The sequence below is a fragment of the Microtus pennsylvanicus genome, chromosome 13 (assembly GCF_037038515.1).
Source record: "Microtus pennsylvanicus isolate mMicPen1 chromosome 13, mMicPen1.hap1, whole genome shotgun sequence".
In the NCBI taxonomy this organism is placed as follows: Eukaryota; Metazoa; Chordata; class Mammalia; order Rodentia; family Cricetidae; genus Microtus; species Microtus pennsylvanicus.
Window position 1 is genome coordinate 75,091,132 of NC_134591.1, and position 21,658 is coordinate 75,112,789.

The 21,658-nt window shown below is 48.2% G+C and overlaps 1 protein-coding gene across 6 annotated transcripts in view; it reads right to left on the bottom strand.

Annotated features, from left to right (window-relative positions):
* The window catches only part of Vps13d (vacuolar protein sorting 13 homolog D), a 256,944-nt gene that overhangs the window by 19,715 nt on the left and 215,571 nt on the right, over positions 1–21,658 (bottom strand). For 5 of the 6 annotated variants that reach the window (XM_075946687.1, XM_075946686.1, XM_075946685.1 and 2 more), the window contains 2 exons: positions 20,314–20,554; positions 16,683–19,215 (listed from right to left, as the gene is read on the bottom strand). In XM_075946687.1, coding sequence (XP_075802802.1) covers positions 19,084–19,215; positions 20,314–20,554 — 373 coding nt within the window. In that variant the 3' untranslated portion in view covers positions 16,683–19,083. Of the gene's footprint in view, positions 1–16,682; positions 19,216–20,313; positions 20,555–21,658 lie in introns of those variants that run through there. The other variant, XR_012907550.1, reaches the window with a different exon arrangement.

Below are 21,658 nucleotides of genomic sequence, written 5' to 3' on the forward strand. Positions count from 1 at the left end.
GTTGTTTGGGTCTTGGGTGCGATGGTGGGAAATGATAACATAGTGGCAGGAACAGGTGAAAGGGAAAAAGCCACACCAGACTGGAAGCCACAGAGCAATCCGTGGCTCAGACTGTGCCTCATGGAGCAAAATGCACCTATATTTTATTTTACCTGATGTCATTTTATCTGAGACAGCACCTCACTGAGTAGCCCAGGGTGGACTGTCTTTTTATATTGGGAAGTGTGCTGCAGAGACTTAATGGGCTGTATTCAGCACTTTTCTGTTTGTTGGGATAAAACATCTTGATCAAAAGCAACTTACAAAGGAAACAGATAATTTTGGCTTGTGGTGTCAGAGGGAGAGTCCATAATATCTATGATGATTAGGGCAACAGGGAGCCTGGGGCTATAGCAGGAAGCTGAGATCCTATCTCATCTATCTATATACAGGAAGCAGAGATGCAGAACAGGAAGCAGGGTGAGGCTATAAATCCTCAAAGCCCAACCCTAGTGACACACTTCCTCCATCAAAGCTCTCCCACCTCAAGGCTGCCTTACCTCCCCAATTGTGCAGCCAAGTGTGACCAAGTGTTCCTGTACATGAGCCCGTGGGGACATTTCTCATTTAAACCACAATAGTCAAGAAACTGAAAGGATACTGCTGTGGCATCGTGGCCCACTGGGAAAGAATCAAGCCTCTGGGAGGCTCAAAGAGTGTGGGAGAAAGGAGCATGAAAATGTGAGAGTCAGAGAAAGGTGGAATCTTGTGTGGTTATTTCCACCTAATTGAAACATTCTTTCCTGGAGGGGAGGCTCAATAGCGGTCAGAAAGTAAATACAACTCACAAAGCTGTAGGAATCTCCTGAAACTTACAAGACTTACAGCACTCCTACTCAAGACTATATAGCAGTGACGATCTGGAGAGGAGACCCTTCCCCCAGGTAAGCTACCCTCAAGCTGTCCAGTGATGCAGCCTTTGGGAGTTGTAATTCATGCTGGGGTGGGTGGGCTTTTTGGTGATGCAGCAGCTTTGGAGGCATCTGTGTTTCTGTAAATAACCCTCATGCACGTACCTGTCAATCATCCCAGTAAACTCGCCAGTGAAATAAGCTAGCCATGGGTGGAAAGGGTTCTTTGGTGTGCTCTATCTGGGGTAAACAGACATTTGTTCATGTCTCCCCGCAAAAAGTCATATAACACCCAGGTTGCCTTCAAATCTGTGATCCTCCTGCCTCAGCTATCCTAGGGCTGGGGTGCCAGGTATGTGTCACCTGGCCACAACTACAACTTGCAGTCGCAATGCCTAAGTCAGTAGTGGCAATTGGAACTATGTTAATCCCTCCTGGAGGCATACCTCAACCCAAGGACCTCTCATTAGGCCTTGCTTCTTAGGGTCCCACCCCTCACCACCATCACCTAGAAGACCAAGCCTCTTATACCTGAGCACCTGGGAAACAAACCACATTGGAGCCATAGCAGACTACACTTATTTTCTCCCCAGTTGGCACAGATTTAAAAAGATTAACATACAACCTTGGTAAGGGTGTGTGGAAGCACACTACCCTTCTTCCTGGCGGCCATATAAATTGTTAAGTCCTATAGAAAGTAACTTATGAAAACTGCAAATGGGTAGAGATAGAGCAAATCCCCTTCTAGGACTCTGGGCATGTTGCAAAATCAGGCCTGCACAAGGTGATTCACTGCAACTTTGTTTGCAATAACAAGAAGACTGGAAAAATTCTGAGTGGCCACCAGTAGGGCACTGGTAAAGTAAATACTCTACGTGCAATGGAAATCCTACCATGATCCAAGAAAAACAGACCATGATTTATGTGTGGATATAGAGCGATTTCTAAGACATATCACTCATGAAAATGCAAGGCAGAAGCAAACAAAATTTTTGTCATAAAAATGAAAAGGGCAGAGAATATCTACATAGGCACATATTAGCTGAGACACATATACTTATAAATCTGTGTATGTGTACATGTGCAGGTGTCTGGAAAAATACACAAAAGACCAGGGAGGAGAACTTTGACAACTGGGTGACAGGAGTGGGAGGGAGGAAAAAGATAAAGCCACCGTAAACAAAAACAAACACAGAAGGCACGAGATAACTTGTAACAAAAGATCTCAATGTAGCCAACTTCCTGTTCTCATTCCTAATAGCACACTTCATCTGAGAGAAGTGGGGGAGGGAGAGGAGAGAAAGAGATGTCTAGGAAATACAAAGAGAAAATCCAAAGGGAATTTAATCCCCCAAAGAGGACCATTCACTGAGGTAAAGAGCTGAAAAGGGAAGATATGAATTAGGGCTAAGTTTCTAATCAATTTTGGCTTAGGATGGAATTCATCACTCTTGGAAGGCAGTTTATAAAGAAGGAATCACTGTTTTCAGTTTTTTGTGTTTTTTTTTAAAAAAAAAAAACTTTATTAACTATAGGCTCAGTGGTTAAGAGCACTGGCTGCTTTTCCAGAGGCCCAGGTTTTGTTTTCGGAACCCACAGAGCAGGGCAACTCACAGCTGCCTGTGGCTAACTCCACTGATCCGACACCATCTTCTGGCCTCTATGGGCACTGCATACTCATGGTTATATACATACAGACAAAGCTGCCATACACGCAACATTGTTAGAAATTAAAAGAGCCTTATAAACTATTACATTAAAATACTAATAGCCACAGGCATCCTTTGTGTGAACTCTATTGATATGATCCCTGGATTGACTTATGTTCAAAATATGAGCTGCTAAGCATTGTTGGAACTGGATGCCTTCTTTCTCTTACAGACTCAGCATTTATGACCAGAATGGATGTATCTTCTGAAATAAATAGCCGCAAATTTGTACCTCCTAATGCTTCTTTAAGAGCATCTGGACAGCCAGGCAAAGGTCACCTCCGGAGGCTCCCACCAACCTCTCCTGCCTGCCTGCTCTCCCTGAGGGTGCCCACGTGCGCTTGTCCTGCCTCTGTGCCCAGGACTGTAACCACCCTGGGCAGCTGGCCAGGGCCTTGGTCCTGTTTGTAAAGTTGCCTAATCTTGCTAGTGTTTAGCAAACAAAGCCAGGCTCTTAGAGCCCAAACAGCATAGGATCCTCTGGCCTCTTCTGACCCACAAAGGTCTGTCTCCAATGGAACCAGGAAGCACCAAGAAAATGCTCTCAAATTTAGTTTTCTTAAAGGTGAACAGGAGTCCTTCAAAGGGAGCATGGCAGGACCAGGCCCCTTTGAGACTACAGATCACTGCTGGCAGACTGGCAGGCCCAGAGTCAGTGGGATGAGAGGAGGTGTGTATGTATCCTGTCCCTTCTCTTCCCATGCCAGAACTTCCCAGCAGTGTGGAGTCCATGACTCTCATATACTACCGGTGAGTCTGTCTTCTGTCTCCGCGGTCCCTTACCCTTAACCTCTGTGCATCTGTAGGGATCCGGAACTAAGCAGGCCTGTCATCTTCTCAGCCCGGGGCTGGATATCTCAGAACATCTGTCCTTGGCCCATTAAGAAGCTTCTCCAGGGCCAAGGACGGACAAAGGTGTGAATCTCCATGGCCTTCAGGACAAAGGTGAGGGACCCTGGCAGATCCCACTACTGCCTGGACTGGTTCAGCTCTGTCCAGTTATAGGAAAGACGTCCTGCTCTTTGGTAGAACTTCCAGGAGTCCTGGAGGTCCAGCCTTGAGAACACAACACGTATTTTAGATCTCCACAGGGTTGTGTCTACACGGAGAAGTCACACAGGACCATAGCTGGCTCTTCTCCACTGGGCAAGAAACAGGTAATGAGGAACTGGCCAACAAGAACAAGAGAGTCTCCAAGCCAGGTTCCCTGTGTTAAGTTCCAGGTCATACGTTCCCTCAAAGTCCTGAATCCAGATGCCTCCAAAAAAAACTTATACAACCAGGTGTGGTGTATCTCAGACCTATAATCCCAGCTCTCAGGAGGCTGGAACAGAAGGATCAGGAGAAGTTCAGCCCTAGCCAGGGCTACCCTGTCTCAAAAGCAAACAAAACCGTTTCAATAGGCTAGGAGAGGTAATATGGTGCACCTGCAAACCCAGCACTCAGGAGGCCAAGGCAGGAGAATAGAGAGTTCAAGGTCAGCCTAGGCTACTTACCGTGTCCAAGGCCTGGCTGGGCTACGGGAGTCTCTATCATTTTTACACACACACACACACACACACACACCCCACATACACACACAGGGGGGAAAGGTTTTCTTTACACCTCTTCAGGACAGTAAGTGACACTGAACAGACCACAGTGACAGGTGGCTGCCACTAACTCTCAAGGGTGCTGGAATGTGCCCGGTGTGACAATCTTTGAAAATCTGGTACGAGACGAGAGTATAAACTAGCCGCTTGATAATCTACAGATTGGTTTCAGCTTACATGCCCCTGCTTTGTATATGTTCTGTTAAATGTGTCATTAAAGTTCATTTCCTGCCAGGCCTGCTGGGGCATACCTGTCACCTCAGGAGGGCGAGGCAGGAGGATCGTGACTTGGAAGCCAACCCAAGCCACACAGCAAGACACGTCTGAAAACAGTGGCTAAGTTATGGAACCAACCTATCCACAGAGGAACTGATGAAGAGAGGGAGCACTAGATGGGCGGCCGCTTTTCTAAGCCATAAAGAAGTATGAAGCTAGGTCATTTGCAGGAAAAGGGTGTCACCAGGGAGATTCTGGTGAAGTGAACCAAGTCAGTCTCAGGAAGCAAATGTGTGTGTGTGTCCCCATCCTCGTGTGCATGCGTGTGTGTAAGTGTGTGTGTCTGTATGTGCATGTGTGTATGCATGATACATGTATGTGTCTGTATATTGTGCGCACATGTGTGTATGCATAATATGTGTGTGTGCATGTGTGTGGGTGTGGATACACACTGTGTTATTCCTGTAGAAGTCAGACAACAAGCTTGTGGAGTTTATTCTCTGCTACTCCTTTATGTGGACGGAACCCAGGTCATCAGGCTCAGGCAGCAAAAGCCTTTCCCTGCAGAGCAACCTCGTGGCCCCATGTCTTACATTTTATATAGATACATAAGATCATATGTGTGCAGATGGCATGGAAGTAGAATAAAAATGTCTAGGGGAACAAAGGATACTGACGGGGGAGAAGCACAAGGGGTTGGTGGGGAGCTGTTCTCAAAGCCCACTAGACACACGATTGGAGACAGTCTTATGTAATTAATTTAACCAAATTTTAAAAACCTAATTTCTTTTTCTTCTTTTAAATGAGGCTTCTGAAAGGTTTTAAGGTTTTAAGTCCCACCGGTGACCTTAACAAAGGGGGTTCAGGTAAAGCTGCCAAAGGGGGTCACTGCAAATGCAGCGTTATTTTAGCTCTTGCCTGACCCCGCCATGGGCCTCACTGGCCCCTGGCCCTTTGCTACAGATGTTTGCAGGGCACAAAGCCAGTGACCTTCCAAAGACCTCCATCCCAGTCTTTCCACCGGCCTCCACTTCCTACACCTGCCTCAGCCGAGGAGGCCCAGAGTCTAGAACAGTCTGCCCCACAATGGAGCTCATGCCTCAGCCGAGGAGGCCCAGAGTCTAGAACAGCCGAGGAGGCCCAGAGTCTAGAACGGTCTGCTCCATAAAGGAGCTCGTGGTTCTGCTTCCTCTTGCACCCTCCAGTTTCCCCTTCCTCCCAGTTGAGGTCAGGAAGTACTGCCTGACAAATGGAGACCGTGGAACACAGGAGCAGATGCGCTGGACACGGGCATGCCCCAGTTGTAGCCAGGCTCCAGCACAGCGCCTAGGAGTTCACTTCTCTCTCGAGTCTCCCTCCTCCCTGTCCGGGTGTTCCTCTCTCTTCTCCATTCCTCTATCTCCCTCTCTCCTCTCTCTTTACTTTTCTCCCTACCTCCCCCTTTCCCTTCTCTTCCCTCTTCTCTTTTGCTACAAGCCTACGCAACACCCTGCTGTTAAAAAACCCCTAATAGGAAACTAAAGCAAACCACCCTTCTCTCACAGAGTCAAATTTTAGAGGCAGAAACCTGCCTGCTTCCCCAGCTTAACCTTTGGAACCCATTTCAAAACCAGGCTGGCTTCTGGCCAGGGCTCCCAGAACCTCCAGGGAACAGGTCACCTGTGGCCTACTTTCCTAATCCTGTCCCATCTTGCACAATCTGACCTCAGGGCGGGTGGAACCAGCACCCCTGCCCTTTCCGTAGGTGCCTGTGTTCTCTTCCTGGGGACCTTTCTCACGTCTAACTCCTCTAACTGTGCCTCAGCTTCTCCCAGGGCTCTGGCCTCGGCCCTCTGCTCGCTTGGTGATCTGTCCTCCATGTCTGTCTGTTTAATCAGTTCACTGAGAGACTCCAGGCCTCTGGTCCTTGGACGTTGTACTGAGCCTCGTGTTCAAGATGTCCAGAACATACCTCACCACTCCCTCTGCCACAACCCTTCCTGTTGAAATTGACCTAAACGAGCCTTTGGGCAGGCTTGTATAAAGTCCAGGGGTTTCCATGGTGTCCCCAGGACCCAGACCTCTTGACCTCTCAGCTTGTCCTGTGTCTGGTTTGTCACTCTGGGGCAAGCCCTCCCTCCACAGTGGCTCCCGGCAGCTCCAGGCTTACACCTAACAACTGAAGCCTAGTGAAAGAAAGGGCTACAGTTCCATTCTGGAATGATCTCGGCCTCCAAGAATGGGAGCATGTGGGCAGGCCGGACCTGGGTCACAGAACTCCTATGGAAACTCTCCTTTGCCATACAGTTCATTCAGGGCTGGGACGTGCTGAGACTCTCAGACAGAGGACGCGGCATGAGAGATGGGATCCCCTGAAGAAAAAGAAGGATAATTCCAGAGGAAGAGAGAATTGAGTGTGGCCCAGCAGGCAGAGCAGGTGCCCACCTTAGTCTCTAAAGCCTCTTCACACCCTGCCCTTCCTACCCCAGATGTCTTTTCTCTCTCTCGGTTTTAGGAGTGTAACCTCGCCGCCCTGCCTCTTGCCCGTTGTTAATCCTCTTCCCCGATCTTTCCCAGACAGACTTGGTTGTCTTTGGGAAGCTCAGTTTGGCTAGCCCCCACCTTTCACCCGGCCCCGTGGTGAGCTTGACCCATACAGGCGTGGGTGTCAGTAGTTCATTTTGATGGCTGAGCAGTACTGCAATGTCTTACGGCTTGTTTACCTCTTCCCCTGTGATGGACACGTGGTTTGTTTCCAGAGTGGAGCTATTGTGGGTGAATATTTGTGTGTGTGTGTGTGTGTGTGTGTACATATCTCTGTGCGAACACGTTTTCCTTCCTCTTGAGTAGATGCCAAGGAGTAGGACTAAGTGGGTCACCAGGTGAATACATGTCTAACGCTTTGAAAAACTGCCAAGTTGTTGTCCAGGCTAGTTTACCATCCCCACCAGTAATGGATAAGAGTTCCAGGTACTCCACACCCTTGCCAACACATGCTATTGTCAGATGTTTTCTCGTTAGTCATTCTGTGGGTCCAGTAGTGTTTGTGATTTAAATTTGCATTTTCTTGAGTGACATCAGATGCCTTTCAGAAACCATGGGCTGGTTGTTTAATTCTTTTGGAAGTTTACTTGTGTCTATTATTGGAGGGGTGACCTGTGTGTGCCACTGTGTGTAGGTCAGAGGGTATTTGAGAGAGTCAGTCCTCTCCTTCCCTTATGTGGGTCCAGGGGATGAAACTCAGGTCACTGGGCTTGGCAGCACGTACCTTTCCTCACCTGCTGAGCTATCTCATCGACCCTGTTTGGTTCTTCTGTGAAGCATCTCTTCAAGTGTTTGCTTCTTTTTAATTAAGTTGCCTTTGAGCTCAGTGGTCAAGAGCACGTGTTGCTGTTGCGGAGGACCAGAGTTCAGTTCCCAGCATCCACACCAAGCTGCTCACAACCTTCTGTGGCTCCAGCTGCATCTGATGTCCTCTTCTGGCCTCCGTGGGCACCCAAACACAAGGGGCATGTGTTCCAACACATGCGGATGTGCACACCCATTTTTAAAACTAAAAATTTAAAAATCCATCAACCAGTGAGGCTACATGTCTGAGATGATTGCTAAATTTTGGTAAGATATTTTACACTCCCTGTGTCTTGAGTTTTCTTTTCTTATAAAGGCTTTATCTTGTCTTGGTGCAGAGGGAAATGAGTTGAGGAGCCTTCTCTCTACAGTCTGAGTCCATAAAGAGCTGGTACAACTTGCCCTGACATGTTTGACAGAATTCACAGGTGGAGCCAGCTTGTCCTGGATTTCATGGGGAGGCTTCACATCAATTACAAATATAATTTCTTTGATATAGAGCGATTCAGGTTTTCTATTTCTTTTAGTTCTTGTAATTTGTATTCTTTGAAAAAGGGTTTCTATTTATTTAAGCTGTTAGATTTTTTCAACCATTTATTTACTTTGTATGCACACATGTGTTGGCAGAGGCCACAAGTTCATTCCTGGCTGCCCAGACCAGAAATAATTGTTCAGAAACTATATTTTAAATCACTGCTTGGCCAATCACTTAATTGTATTGCTAGCTAGTTCTTATATCTTAATTTAACCCATTTCTATCAATCTGTGTATCGTCATGTGTCTGTGGCTTACCAGCAAGGTTTTGGTGTCTGTCCCTGGCAGCAACTACGTGGCATCTAGTGATTCTGCCCTCTTTCGCCCAGCATTCAGTTTAGTTTTCCTCACCTAGTTCTACTCTGCCCTATCACAGGCCAAGACGGATTCTTTATTGATTAACCAATAAAAGCAACACATATACAGAAGGACCTCCCACACCATACATGTACATATAAGAATGCACGTGTACATTAGTGCATATGTGGAGGTCAGAGGAAAACTTACGGGACTCAATTCTCCACTTCCACCATACGGGTTTCAAGGACTGAATTTAGCTCATCAGGCTTGGTGATAGATACCTCTAGCTGGTGAGTCTCCTTGCTGGCCCCTGAACTTTTAAAGTAAGTAATAATATCAGTAAAAAGAATAAGTATTATAGTATAAGACAGACATAACTAATTCTTTTGTGAACCTTAAATGTATTTAAAAGAACTTAATGTCTTTGTTTGTTTTTTGAGACAGGGTTTCTTTGTATAGCCTTGGCTGTCCTGGAACTCAATCTGTAGACCAGGCTGGCCTCAAACACACAGAGATCCATCTGCCTCTGCCTCCCAAGTGCTGGTGTTAAGGCATGTGCCACCACCACCCAGCATTACTTAACATTTTAATTCGTTAACTTGGTTGCTGCACTATATCACACAGATTTGCTGGATTCTGCAGTAACTTGTTGCACATCCATTAGAATCCCAGCAATTAGAAGCTGAGGCGCGCTGTCTGAAAAGAAGCTGGCAGCCTGGAGCATATAAGCAGTGAATTTTAAAACTCTGTAACTTAAGAAAAAAACAAAAAAAGCTCACGAAAACTGCCTTACCAAAAAAAAAAAAAAAGAAAAGAAAAGAAAAGAAAAAAAGAAAAAAGAAACTAACAAACTAAATGGAAAATTAAAAAAAAAACTAGAGATAATTCTCAAGAATTGGTGGCAGAAAAAGTAGTTTTTTCTTTTTTTAAGACAGAAGTTTAGTGACGTCAGGAAGGTAGAATCTTTGGGGTGGGAGGGACACAGACTGGCACTGGGAGTCTGAAGGACATTCAGACTGTCCAGAGTTAGTTCTTAAAAAGCTGGTAAAGGAAGAGATGTTTGTTTACAGAGAGCCTGATGACAGTAGATCTGAGACGAAAAGGGTTCCACTGCCAGGCCAGGAGGCTTTGCCGCAGGGCCTGATGCTAAAGAGGAGTGTGTCCCACTGACAGCAGTGTGAAGTGACACCCTCGTGAAAGGGAAGGGTTCAGATGAGGCAGGCTTGGCACTGGCAAAAGAGCCAGCTACGAAACATCCGCTGACTGGAATTGCTGACTTCACACACTCATACAGAACATATAGCTTAGTAATTGTGTGCAACAAACACACACGCACACACACAGTTCCACACACACAGACACATACATATACAGACACAGTCACACACAGACATACATTCACAGACACAGTACGACACATCCACATACAGTCACAGAGTCACACACACACACACACACACACACACACACACACACACACACACACGGATTTCAGCTATTACTAAATTATACCAAGTTCTAGTTAGCTTTGACTATGAACTTGATCCAGCTTAGAGTCACCTATGTATGCCTGTTGAGGGATTGCCAGATCCTATTGGCCTACGGACACATTTGTGGGGGATTGTCTTGTCTGCTGATTGGTGTAGGAGGGCACAGCCCACCGTGGGCAGAACTGAACTGTGTAAGGAACACCAATAAGAATGAACCTGTGAGTGAGCTAGCATGCGGCATCCTCCACGTCCTGCTGTACCTCACTGGCTTCAAGTGAGCGCCTTGGCCAAAGGCACTGCTGCCTGGAATAGCAAGCAGGCCTGCCTTCAGATTCCTGCCCTGAATTCCCTCAGCAGCAGACTGTGACCGAGATGAAATAACCCTTTCCTAATCTAAGTTGCTTTTGGTCAGTGTTTTGTCATAGAAACAGAATGGAGCTGGAACATATTACTAATGTAGCATACTCCTTTCTCTCTCTCCCTTCCTCCCTCCCTCCTCCCCTCCCCCTTCCTTCCCTCCCTCCCTTTCTCATTTCTTCTGTTGTGACGTGATTTGCTATGTATCCTAAGCTGGCCTTGAATTTTCAGCCCTTCCGCTTCAATCTCCAAAGTGGCGGGGTTGCAAGTGTGTCACCCTGCACTTTCTCTTTTTTAGATCTCATGCAGGAACTGAAATTTGCATTTACAAAACAAAGAAATGCATTGCCTCCACAGCAAACACCTCTAACCCAAACACACTGCAGGTGGTCACAAGGAGGGTGGAATCAGAAAAGCATTTCCATTTTGCTTTTGACCCATTGTCTGCCATGTTTTATGAGTCTGGTTAAATGCAGGAATATGCCGGAAATGAGGGCTAGCGCCTCCCCCACTCCTTTAAGCTATCATATATGAATTATACTAATAATAGGTTTCATTGTCACATGTCATTCACATATATAATGCATTTTGTTCACGTGCACCACATTTACCCTCTGCCGTCCCCCTCACTCCTGCTGCTCCCCTCCTTTTCCCACCTAGTGTCCCTTCTACTGTCCTATCTTTTTCTTCTCTCTTTTGAGCCATCGAGTTTCATTATGGTTGCATACAGGAGCATGGACATCTTACTGGTGGATACACCACTGAAGAAATGTCCTCCCTCCCCTCGGCAACTGTTGACAGCAAAAGCTCCTTATGGAGAGCCCGGTATCAGGAGCCTCTCCCAGGAGCTGGAGTCTTTTGAGCTGCACCCTGAGAGTTTGTGAGCAACCCCTGGCCCTGAGATCTCTTGTGAACAAGCCAGATGTGTGAGACTCTGCTGCAGTGGGTACCTACCCCACAACCGTAAGCATCGGAGTTAGTTTCCATGTGAAATACGAGGCTCAGTACAGGCTATACAATACAAATGCGCTAAATGGATCACATGCGTATTATTAAAAGTTGATGGGATTTAAAGCCACTGAAGGGGAGGTCTACATCCACGCAGTCTGCAGGCTTTGTTTAGAACTGCCATGTGCGTGCTGTTCCAGACAGCTTGTCCCAGGCTTGCTCTTGTTTTCGGTCATCTCCAGGCCACACGTTTGTCCGTCTGCCCACACCCAGGCTATGACTCTGCTGCATACTGCCCTTAGGATATCACCAGCACAGACCGCGTATCCTCCGACCACTCATCACATCATTATCTCCACTTGGCCTGCCAATCAACTTCTCTCTTTTTAAACCGAATTTACGGTTTTCTCTTAATTTAAAATTTGTGTTTATCATTATGGTATTTGTGTAATGTGCACGTCTGATCTCTCTCTCTCTCTCTCTCTCTCTCTCTCTCTCTCTCTCTCTCTCGTGTGTGTGTGAACACACGTGCCACGGTGAATGTGGGGAGCTCAGAGGACGCCTTCATGCTCTCCCTCCACTTCTATATACGTGCATTCCAGTATCCAACTTGGGTGACCATGCCTTCACAGCAAGCAAGCGCTTTGACCTAGGGAGCAATCTCATGGGCCAGCTTCACCCCCTCATGTGACTTCTACTCCCCAATCCCAGTGAACGTTCTCTTAGAGGTGACATCCCCCATGTCATTGAACCCAACACATGTCCTTAACAGTCTGTTAGCATTCAGTTCTGTCGACGATGTCTTCTTCCTCCCCAGGACCTTCCTTCCCTACTTTCTACTCCTTCTAAAGCTACATTGTGATACTAGAATGCTCCACTGTGACATGACAATTCTCAGCTGTGACTTCATAATGTTCCAGTGGACCATCACGGTTCTCCAGTGACACCACAATGCTCCAAAGCGACATTACATTACAATGTTACCTTATGACAACACAGTGCCGACTTGTGATATCACACATCACTGTTGTGGGACCTTTGAACCCTTTAGCCAATGGCTTTGGGGGGTTATGAGCCCTAGGGCATGGTCTGATCTGCATAAGACCACCTCTTTCTCTCTCTCTCTCTCTCTCTCTCTCTCTCTCTCTCTCTCTCTCTCTCTCTCTCTCTCTCGGCCGGTTCTAGAGCAAGCAGCAGAGTGGTGGTACTGATGACTCTCTTCACTCCTGGGCAGACAGCTGGATGAAGGCAGCCGGATCAGCGGCGGCATCTGCTTTGTCCTGTCTCTGGGAGTTTGTCTTGCCAATGCACCCCCTAATAAATTGGTTACTAGACTTTAGTGGGTTCTTGCTTCATATCGCTTCAGGGTGAGGGACTCAGGAGCCTCCTCTTCCTGCCATAAGGGAATGTTAACAGGCCCAACTGTATGATGGTGATCAGTTGAGAAAGCAATGGGTAGGCTGGTGAGATGCCTCAGTGGGGAAAGGCTCTCGCTGCCCAGCCTGACCACCCGAGTTCAAGGCCCAGGTCCCCCATGGTGAAAAGAAAGCTTTTAGCTCCATCATGGTAAGAAGGCATGGCAGAGGAGGGTGCTAGCTGATCACTAGTTTCTGTCGAGGTGGGTGTTTGTGCTTGGCTGGCCTCCTCTTTTTACTCTGTGTAATGGTATCCAGGGGTTGGTGCCAGGGGAGGTGAGTCTCCCTCCTCAGTTAAGCCTCCTTGGAAACTCCTCACAGACACGGACAGAGGCGTGTCTTCCGAGTGATTCCTAAGCCAGATGGGCTGACACTGGAGATCAACCACCACAGGCTTTCCCTCGTCAGTCTGATGCCCCAAACACACCATGGTCAACCACGACATTCCACTGCTGGGCTCTGAAGTCTCATGTCAATCTTATAACGCAAAACACATTTAGTTCATTTCTAGCAGACTCTAAGATCTTAACAGTTTGTAAACTGATCAAACATGGTACTGCAGGATTTCTTCTGGAACTCAGGAACTCTCTTAGCTATCAGCCCTAGAAAATAAGTTATTAGGTTTTACTTACCCCCAACATACAATGGGGAACAATTAACAACCTTATTCTAAAAAGGGGGGGGGCACAGTTAGGACAGACTGGACCAGAACAAGACCAGAACTTGGCCAGGCAAACACCAAGCCCTACAGCTTCATGGCCTGCATTTGAGGCTCCTGGTGGATCTGCTGGACTCGAATGGCCTTGGGTAGCCTTACTCTTCTCCTTGGCAGACATCTCATTGGCGTGGCATATCCATCATCCTTGCGTCTCCATTACAGTTCAGGGTTTACCCTCCTAGAGTCACACAATGGTGTTTTACAGGCTTCCTGCAGGACCTCTAACCCTGGACCACACTTCCTGGCCTCAGTGGCTTTCTGGGACCCTGTGAGCTTTTGCGACCCTATAATTCATGCACGTCTGCATGCCTGCACAGCCAGTGCTGTGGGTGATGCTATCAGCTCCCACGGCTGTAGGGCCTCTGTGTACACCGTGGTGGCTGAACTTGAGAAACTTGACCCATTTCACAGCAGGAGAGGTTCACAGTGGCATTCTCTATCCAGTCTTTCTCCTTCAAAGGAACTTGTAATTCTAACAAGTTGGAGTCTTCAGTGAGGCACCTTTTTCCTGGTGTCCCACGATAAAGCACAAGGTCCCCCCTCAAGGGAACTCACTCCTGCAACAATTACAGCCATTTTCTCTGCACGGTCCTTGCCAGCAACTTCTATTTACTCGTGCATTCTGTGGTGGTTTGGATGCAAACAGCCCCTGTAGGCTCGTATATTTGAAGGCTTGGTCCCTAGTTTTGGGAAGGATTATGAGGTATGGCCTTGTTAGAGGAGGTACGTCACTAGGGTAGGCTTTGAGATTTAAAAAGCCCACACCAGGCCCAGTCTCCTTTCTCTCTGACGTGGACTTGCGGATAAGATGTGAGTTCCCGGCTGCTTCTCCAGCATCAAGCCTGCCAGCTGCCAGGCTTCCTGCCATGACAGTCATGGACTCGCCCTCTGAACCTGAAGTCCCAATTAAATGCTTTCCTTTATAACTTGCCCTGGTCACTGTGTCCCTTCACAGCAATATGACAGTAATTAAGATACTTTCTTATCACAAAACTGAACATTTTTTTATACCTGCCTGCTCCACTGGCTGTTCTCTGCCATCAGATACCTGGACAAGAGCCGGAGTAGTAACCATGGGATACTAGTTGCCTTGCGATTTCCTCTGAGAAACAAGTTAGTTCATTACGCCTGTCTTCAGCCTCACTCAGATTCTCAGGGCGTGGGCAGAACGTGCTTAGCCAGAACATGATATGAATGGCCACTAGTCCAGTTCCCAATAGTCCTTGTCCCGCTCATGAGCTGAGCCTCCACTGACCACATCTCTTCTGGACTTCCACCAGGATGCTGCATTATTTCTGCTGACAGATCTTAGGCTTTCTCTGACCCCAAGCTCTAAACTCTTGTATACCCTTCCACAAACCAGTTCTAAACCCCTAAGAACCACACAGAGAGGGTTATCACAGCAGCAGCCTGCTGTTCAGATGCATTTATTTTCTCATCGCTGTAACAAAGCATCCCGCACAAAGGCAATTTAAGGCGGGTAGACTCAGTCTGGAGAGATGGCTCAGTGGTTAAGAGCACTGCCTGCTCCTCCAAAGGTCCTGAGTTCAATTCCCAGCAACCACATGGTGGCTCACAACCATTTATAATAGGAGCTGGTGCCCTCTTGAGGAAGAGGCCTGGCCAGTCATCCTCATCAACTTAGACTGTGAAAGCCAATATGGACAAGTTCAACAGAACCGCATATACGGGCTGTCCGTGCAGGCTTCAGCATTGCCAGGGCACACGGGCTGCCCGTGCAGGCTTCAGCATTGCCAGGGCACAAGGGCTGCCCGTGCAGGCTTCAGCATTGCCAGGGCACAAGGGCTGCCCGTGCAGGCTTCAGCATTGCCAGGGCACACATTTCATTCATTTAAAGCTGACCTAAGAAGTAGAGAATCTGAAATCCCCCCCCCCCCAATGGCCAGACAGTGGCATAGTGACTGAAGGAACCAAGGCAAAGCCCACACCCTCCTCTAGCTTTCAGACACTAGAACAGGAAAGCCTACTATAATTTAAGTAGTACAAACCAGAAAAATGTGGAACGCTCTCAGATCCATTTAAGAAAACCATAGATATTTTCTACTTTAAAGACACAAAGACTCAGAACAGTAGCGAAAGTTATGGGACCTAGCAGAAGAATAACAAGCTAACACATGCTGTAGAAATGAGGTTCAGTGCCAGAATTAAGGGTGGTCTGTATCAGGAAATCTAGTCACTGAATGTTTTACAAAATGAAAGGGGAGTTGGCAAGATGACTCAGCAGTTAAAGGCACTCACAGGAAAGCCTGATGACCTGAGTTCAATCCCCAAGACCCACATGGTGGAAGGAGAGATCAATGCTAGAAAGCTGCTCTTTGGTGTCTACACACATAGAGTGACACGTATGTTCCAGCCCTGTTCCTGATGTGAAAACCACAAGCCTGTTCTGCACACTGGCTGCTGCCCTGTGGCATGATTACACATGCCCTAGAATAACCAGCTCATGTCCCTAGAACACAGAGGCAGTCAATGTCTACCCAGGTCCCTGGGTCAGCCCACCCTTCCTGTTTGGTTTTGGTTCTTTTCCTTGCTGGGTTGCTGATCTAGAAATGCCTGGGTTCCAGGGACCCTCAGGCCTTAGCCTGAGTAACTGGGAATACAGGTATGAGCCATTGTCCCTGGCCATCTTTTCCTCTTGAGGCATCTGGTGTTGGCCACTTTATACCCATGGCCAAATACTCTAGAGGTGTCAGTATGAGGTATCCCCAGTTTCTCTCCTTCCAGTTCCCCCTGAACCTTATCCCTCTTACCCAGTTTTCAGCCCCGGCACACCACCAGAGTGCTCTGAGCAACATCTCCACTGCTTCTGATTCTGGATCATGAATGTGGTCCTCCTCGTTGATTTGCTAACACAATTCTAAACCCTATGTAGACTCACACCCTCATAAGTCAACACGCATCTCTGCCTCCTCCTCGCCTGCCTGAACTCTAAATGATGACCTCTACCCTGTATGTTCAGCCTGAAGGCCCTAGAGGAGGTAATGAACACCACCCAGCACACAGCTCCTGCAGGGCAGAGCCACTTCCAGCCGCTCACTCCAGGTGTGGGTGTCTACCTGCGGCTGTACCTTCCTATTGTACTAGGTTTGATGTCTGTCAGTGCTGATGATTCTAGAATGGTGGCAACACAGAAAAGGAGGAGGAGGAAGGCAACAGACAGGCAGGGAAAGTCAACAACGCACTTTATTTCGCAGGAGAGCAGTGCCAGCTCTGGGGTGTGCAGGTTGGTTGCACAGTCTGTGTTTACATAGTGAAGAACCAGCCATTTTATTTCCCACTCACTGAGCAGCTATGGTGCTTTTTATTTATCTGAGGCACAAATGACACTTGAACACAAAGTGGCCCTGGACCCTTTTGAACACCGAAGTGGGATGAGTATCCACCAAACAGCTGGGGGGGCACAAAAGGCTACCTCTTTGCCTCTGCCATGGAAGCCTGGGGTGAGGATGCTCTCCTGGAGCTGGCTTTCTGATTGAGTCTAGGTGGCTTCTGACATCTCTTTACCCAGCTTCCCTCCATCAGCTAACTTCTCCCAAAAGAACTGTATTTGAGGCAGTATGAAACTGTCCCAGCAAAGTCTCTGGTGTCATGGGCTAAGAACCAGCTTAGGAGGAAACAGGAACTGTGGCAAGGCCTGTTTCTTCTGGAGCTTTGAACTCTGTCCTGTAAGCCAGGAGGCAGTGGTGAAAGCCCCTGGGATCTTCCCGAGGCCTGACATGAGGGCTATAAGGCCAAGAGAGCTGAGAACTCAAAGGAGGGCTCCCTTCACCCTGCAGCCCTACCCTATGTGGTCTCCAAGCCCTATTTTAATACCCGTTCCTAAGGCTAAGTATCAGAGGGAGGGGGTGTGCCATCACAGGAGAGGGACAGTTATTTAAAGAGCTGATTAAATTAGAAAGGAACCAGGGGAGGGTGTCTGATTTTCCCTGGGTCCTCCTGAAGCACCAGCTGCAGACTGAGAAACCCAGATTAAGGTGTCCAGGGCAGGGCGGACTTCCCCTAGCGACACTAGTCCCTTCAAGTGGTGGGGATGTTTGAAGCGACTGTCCCAGCAAGTGGCAGGGGACACACAATTGCTTCTGAAGCCTCCTCTGTAAAAGATCAAGGTCTCAGGCAGTGAGTTACTGATAACAAGACCCCGGCCGGGCTTATGTGGGTGTGGGGGTCCAGGCTGGTGAAGAAGTCTATGATGGGTTAGACTCTCCTCCTCAGCTGTGAATCTCCAACAGGGGCACTGACACCATCTTGCCCTCCCCAGCGAACAATGACTTGCCAACCAAAGACCCAACCCACAAAAGTCAAGTCTGGTTCAGGGAAGAGGGCAAATGTGGAGGTCAAGAAGACAGACCCTTGAAAATACTGTATAGTTAAAGTGCTCCTTCAGGACTGCCTTACCTATCCATGCTTACGTGCCATGGTGGGCGTGAGCACACGCACAGGATTGAGTTGGAGGAACAAATCAGCTCCACTTGTGTCTCAGAAGGGTTATAAACACTAAAACCTTCCACATATCCATGGGGTGAGGCCCGCCCTCTCCTCCCTCCTATTTGCTTAGTCCTTCTAGAAAAGGGAAATTCTAAAAGTAAGTCCCAGGAAGCCCCTCACCTGCACACCAGGCTTCAGGTTAGAACCAAGGACAAGACGCTTTGGCCAAGAATCTGGTACCAAGCTCCCATACCATACCCTTTCAGTATTCATAGCACACACCCTTTTCTGGAACCTTCTCCATCCAGATCGTGTTCCCAGGAGGCTGTGGTGCTCATCAGCATGTGGTTTTATCAGAATCACGGTGGGAAGTGGGATTATTTCACCTGTGTCCGGAGAGTCCACCGATGCTTCTGACCTCTCTTATCGCAAACTGCACAAGGAAAACCTCAGCAACTGACCATTTACCTCCCAGGGGGGTGGAGTGGTTGGAGAAGGCCAGTAGGTAGAAATTAGAGACTTGCCTGAGAAATTTAAACACTCCCTATAACGTGGGTAAGAACAAAGATGGGCGCCATTTGGTCTCTAGTCCTTGCCATGGTGGCTCTGCTTCTGCTCCCATCTAGGTGACTGCAGGCTCACCCTTGAACACCGACTACATTTGCAACCCACACAGTGTATCTTTCAACTTCCAAAACCACCTTCCCACAGGGACTCCCCTGCAGGAGTCGTGCAGAATTAGTAAGACAGAGGATCTAGTCCAACTTTACATTACTGTACAGGTAACAAATCTTCACACACAGCACAGCCCTGCTCGGAAGCTTCTATGTATTTACAAACACACAGTTGTACATATATACATGTTAACAAAATACAGGGCACTCAAAAAATTAGATCCATCTTAATACATTTTTAACGTTATTCAATCAATACTTTTAAAAATTATTTCCCCATAATCTAAAGTAACTCCCTGCCCCACAAACTAATATGGTTTTCTGCTTACATTTTTCCCTGTGAGAATTTCTTTTCCCTTGTTCCTTGATATCGCCCCCAAACACTCTTCTGGCTTCCTTTAGCATGAGTCTGGGCATCTGTCCTCCTAGTTCTGTCTGGAGCATCCCTCTCCAGCAGCCGGGTGTCCTCAGGAATCCAGTTCCAACTGCTCCTGATTCTCACTGAGTCTTAACATAAGCTGCTGTTCATAGTAGAGACTCTTGGCATAGTTGATTTCCTGTGATAACTTGACAGCAAGGACCTCAGATTTCACATGCACCTAGAGAGAGACAAGGATGAGCACACTGCCCTGAGACAGGGCAGCCAACCACACCGAGAGGGCAAGATACAGCACCCAAGAACAGTTCCCATCTGAGCAGCCAAGACAGTGTGTCTGGTTCACCCTGATCCAGCTATAGTTTATATCCCAGTTACTACAAGCAGACTATCACCACCAGCACTTGTGACCAGAGTGGATGAGATTCCAGTCAGAGGTAAGACGGGGACAATGGACTGAACTTCTTATTCAAGTCCAAAGCCTGGTGGTGACCGGCACAGGAAAAAGAGTCAGTAAACACAGGCCTAAATCCGTTATTACCCAGAACACTACACAGCTAGCTCGCCCTGAAAGCGGGAGACAGTGGTGGATAGGCACACTTGGTGGAAAATGCACACTTTGGGGCATTAACTTTTAATCAACCAGCTCTAATTTAAGCCAATGATCCCCATTTGAGCTCATTCCTGAGAGAATGGGGAATGTTGAAGAGCTCCAGAGGAGAGACCCAGCAAGATGGCTTTTCTGGTCTACAGAAAGACCAGAGATGCACATGGCCGCTCTGAAGGGTGCAGGATCGACAGGTGGTCCCGCTGCTACTTCCTCGCAACTGCTCTGCTGTGGGCGCTGGACCAGCTCGGCAGAGTAAAGTGCTCTGAGGTCTAGACACAGCATGGGGATCAGGTGGGTCATCCGGGTCTGAGCCCCAGCTTGCGCCAGAGTTGCCAAGTGGCCTGAAGAAACCACCTGCCCTGACCCCTTAACAGCATTGAGGGAACAGCAGGAAGTGCATGCTGGAAGGCAGCAGGGGCATCTCTACCTAGACGTTCTGGCACAACACCTCTCAATTTGCGGAGATAAAGTATCATTTTTATTTACAAACACCTATCAAATGTGCCTCATGCTAGTTGTCAGCATAGATCAAAGGGTTGTGGTTTCCTGATACCAGAAAAACAATACAGTGCGTTCCCTGTCATCCTCCTGGACTCACGGCATCATCAGCACTCAGCACTGTGTTTCAGGGACACAAGTGCAGGAGAATACACCCAGGGCGTCCAGTAGAGCAGGTTGTCCACATGAGTGACAAGGAACAGCTGTACTCACCATTGGCTTCTGGTGGGATGGGCCTGGGATGGACACACCACTGCTGGAGTTGGCAGCTTTCTTGGTCACCTGCACATACACCTTCCCGTGGTCTTTGGAGACAAGGCAGTGGTAGAGGTCATCATATTTGACCTCGAGGAAAATGGCCTCTCGGTCTATATAGTCCCCACTCTTCAGGAAGTACACAGCTTTGGAGGAGATGAGGACACAGTAGCTATCGATATTCTCCACGGCTATGAAGCTGCGTGGGGAGAGAGAAGAACACGTGATGCTTAGCTGTTCCATGTTGGGGACAGGCCATCCCTGAGGTCTCTGGGGTCTGGAGCCTAGGCTTACCCAGGCTTCCCAATTACCACGTGTGTGGCTTCATTACTTTGGGCCTCAGTTTCCCCATTTGTAAGTTTGTGTTAGGAAGAACTTGGCCACAGGAGCTGCTGGAGGCCCATACCCACGGCACACTCTCAGCTGCAGGATGCTCATGAACAAGGGATATTGGCCAAGAGTTCCAGAAACAGAAACAAACTCCTGTTCTGGAATGGGCTTTGTGGGGTGCTCAGTGAGCTTTTGGGGTGCTCAATGAGCTTTATGATAGTTACGACTTAGAGAAACACAGATCAGCTAGACCCTGAGAGACAACAGCAGGGGCTTGATGATGTGAGGGGACAGGTCTGCCAGACTGCACAGCCAGGGTCTGCACACCTGCATTTATGTCTTCCCTCTGACCCCTGATCAGTACAACCAGGGACACAGGGCTTGAGACACCACTTCCATCTCAGAACTATAGTCATGGCGGCTAAGAGATCCCAGGCCACTAAGAAATAACTTAGCTTTGAAAAAGAGAAAGACTGAGCCCTCAGCACCTTCAGACTGATGTGGAGATTTATGTAAGTCACACCTCTCTGTTCGGTTGCTGAGCCAGGAGGTCAGCCTGGAAGACACAGCGACAGCCTTCCTAGTTTGGTAGCTGCCTGTATCTTATGCTGGCCTTTCATAGTGTGCCTGAGCGCCAGGGACAGCAAGGCACCCTGGGTGACGGCAAGCATACTAAGAGCTGACTGACACAGGCTGCTGTGATCCTCAGGGCTCCACCTGGTACTGCCATGGATCCAAGTCCAGGGTAGCCTTGGTCCAGGGTCACAAGGCACAAAATCCTCAGAGAGGGCAGAGTCACTGAGGGCAGTAGAAGGCCAGCAAGCAGGGGTTGTCCTGGCAGGCCCACGCGTGGCTGGCCCTCCTTCTCCTCTCTGCAGCAGACCTCTAGGTCGCACTTCATTTCCTCCCTCCTCCCCAGCCAGTCACCATCCTGACTCTCGAAAGCCCTGGCTCTTGATTGCTGATATTTCAA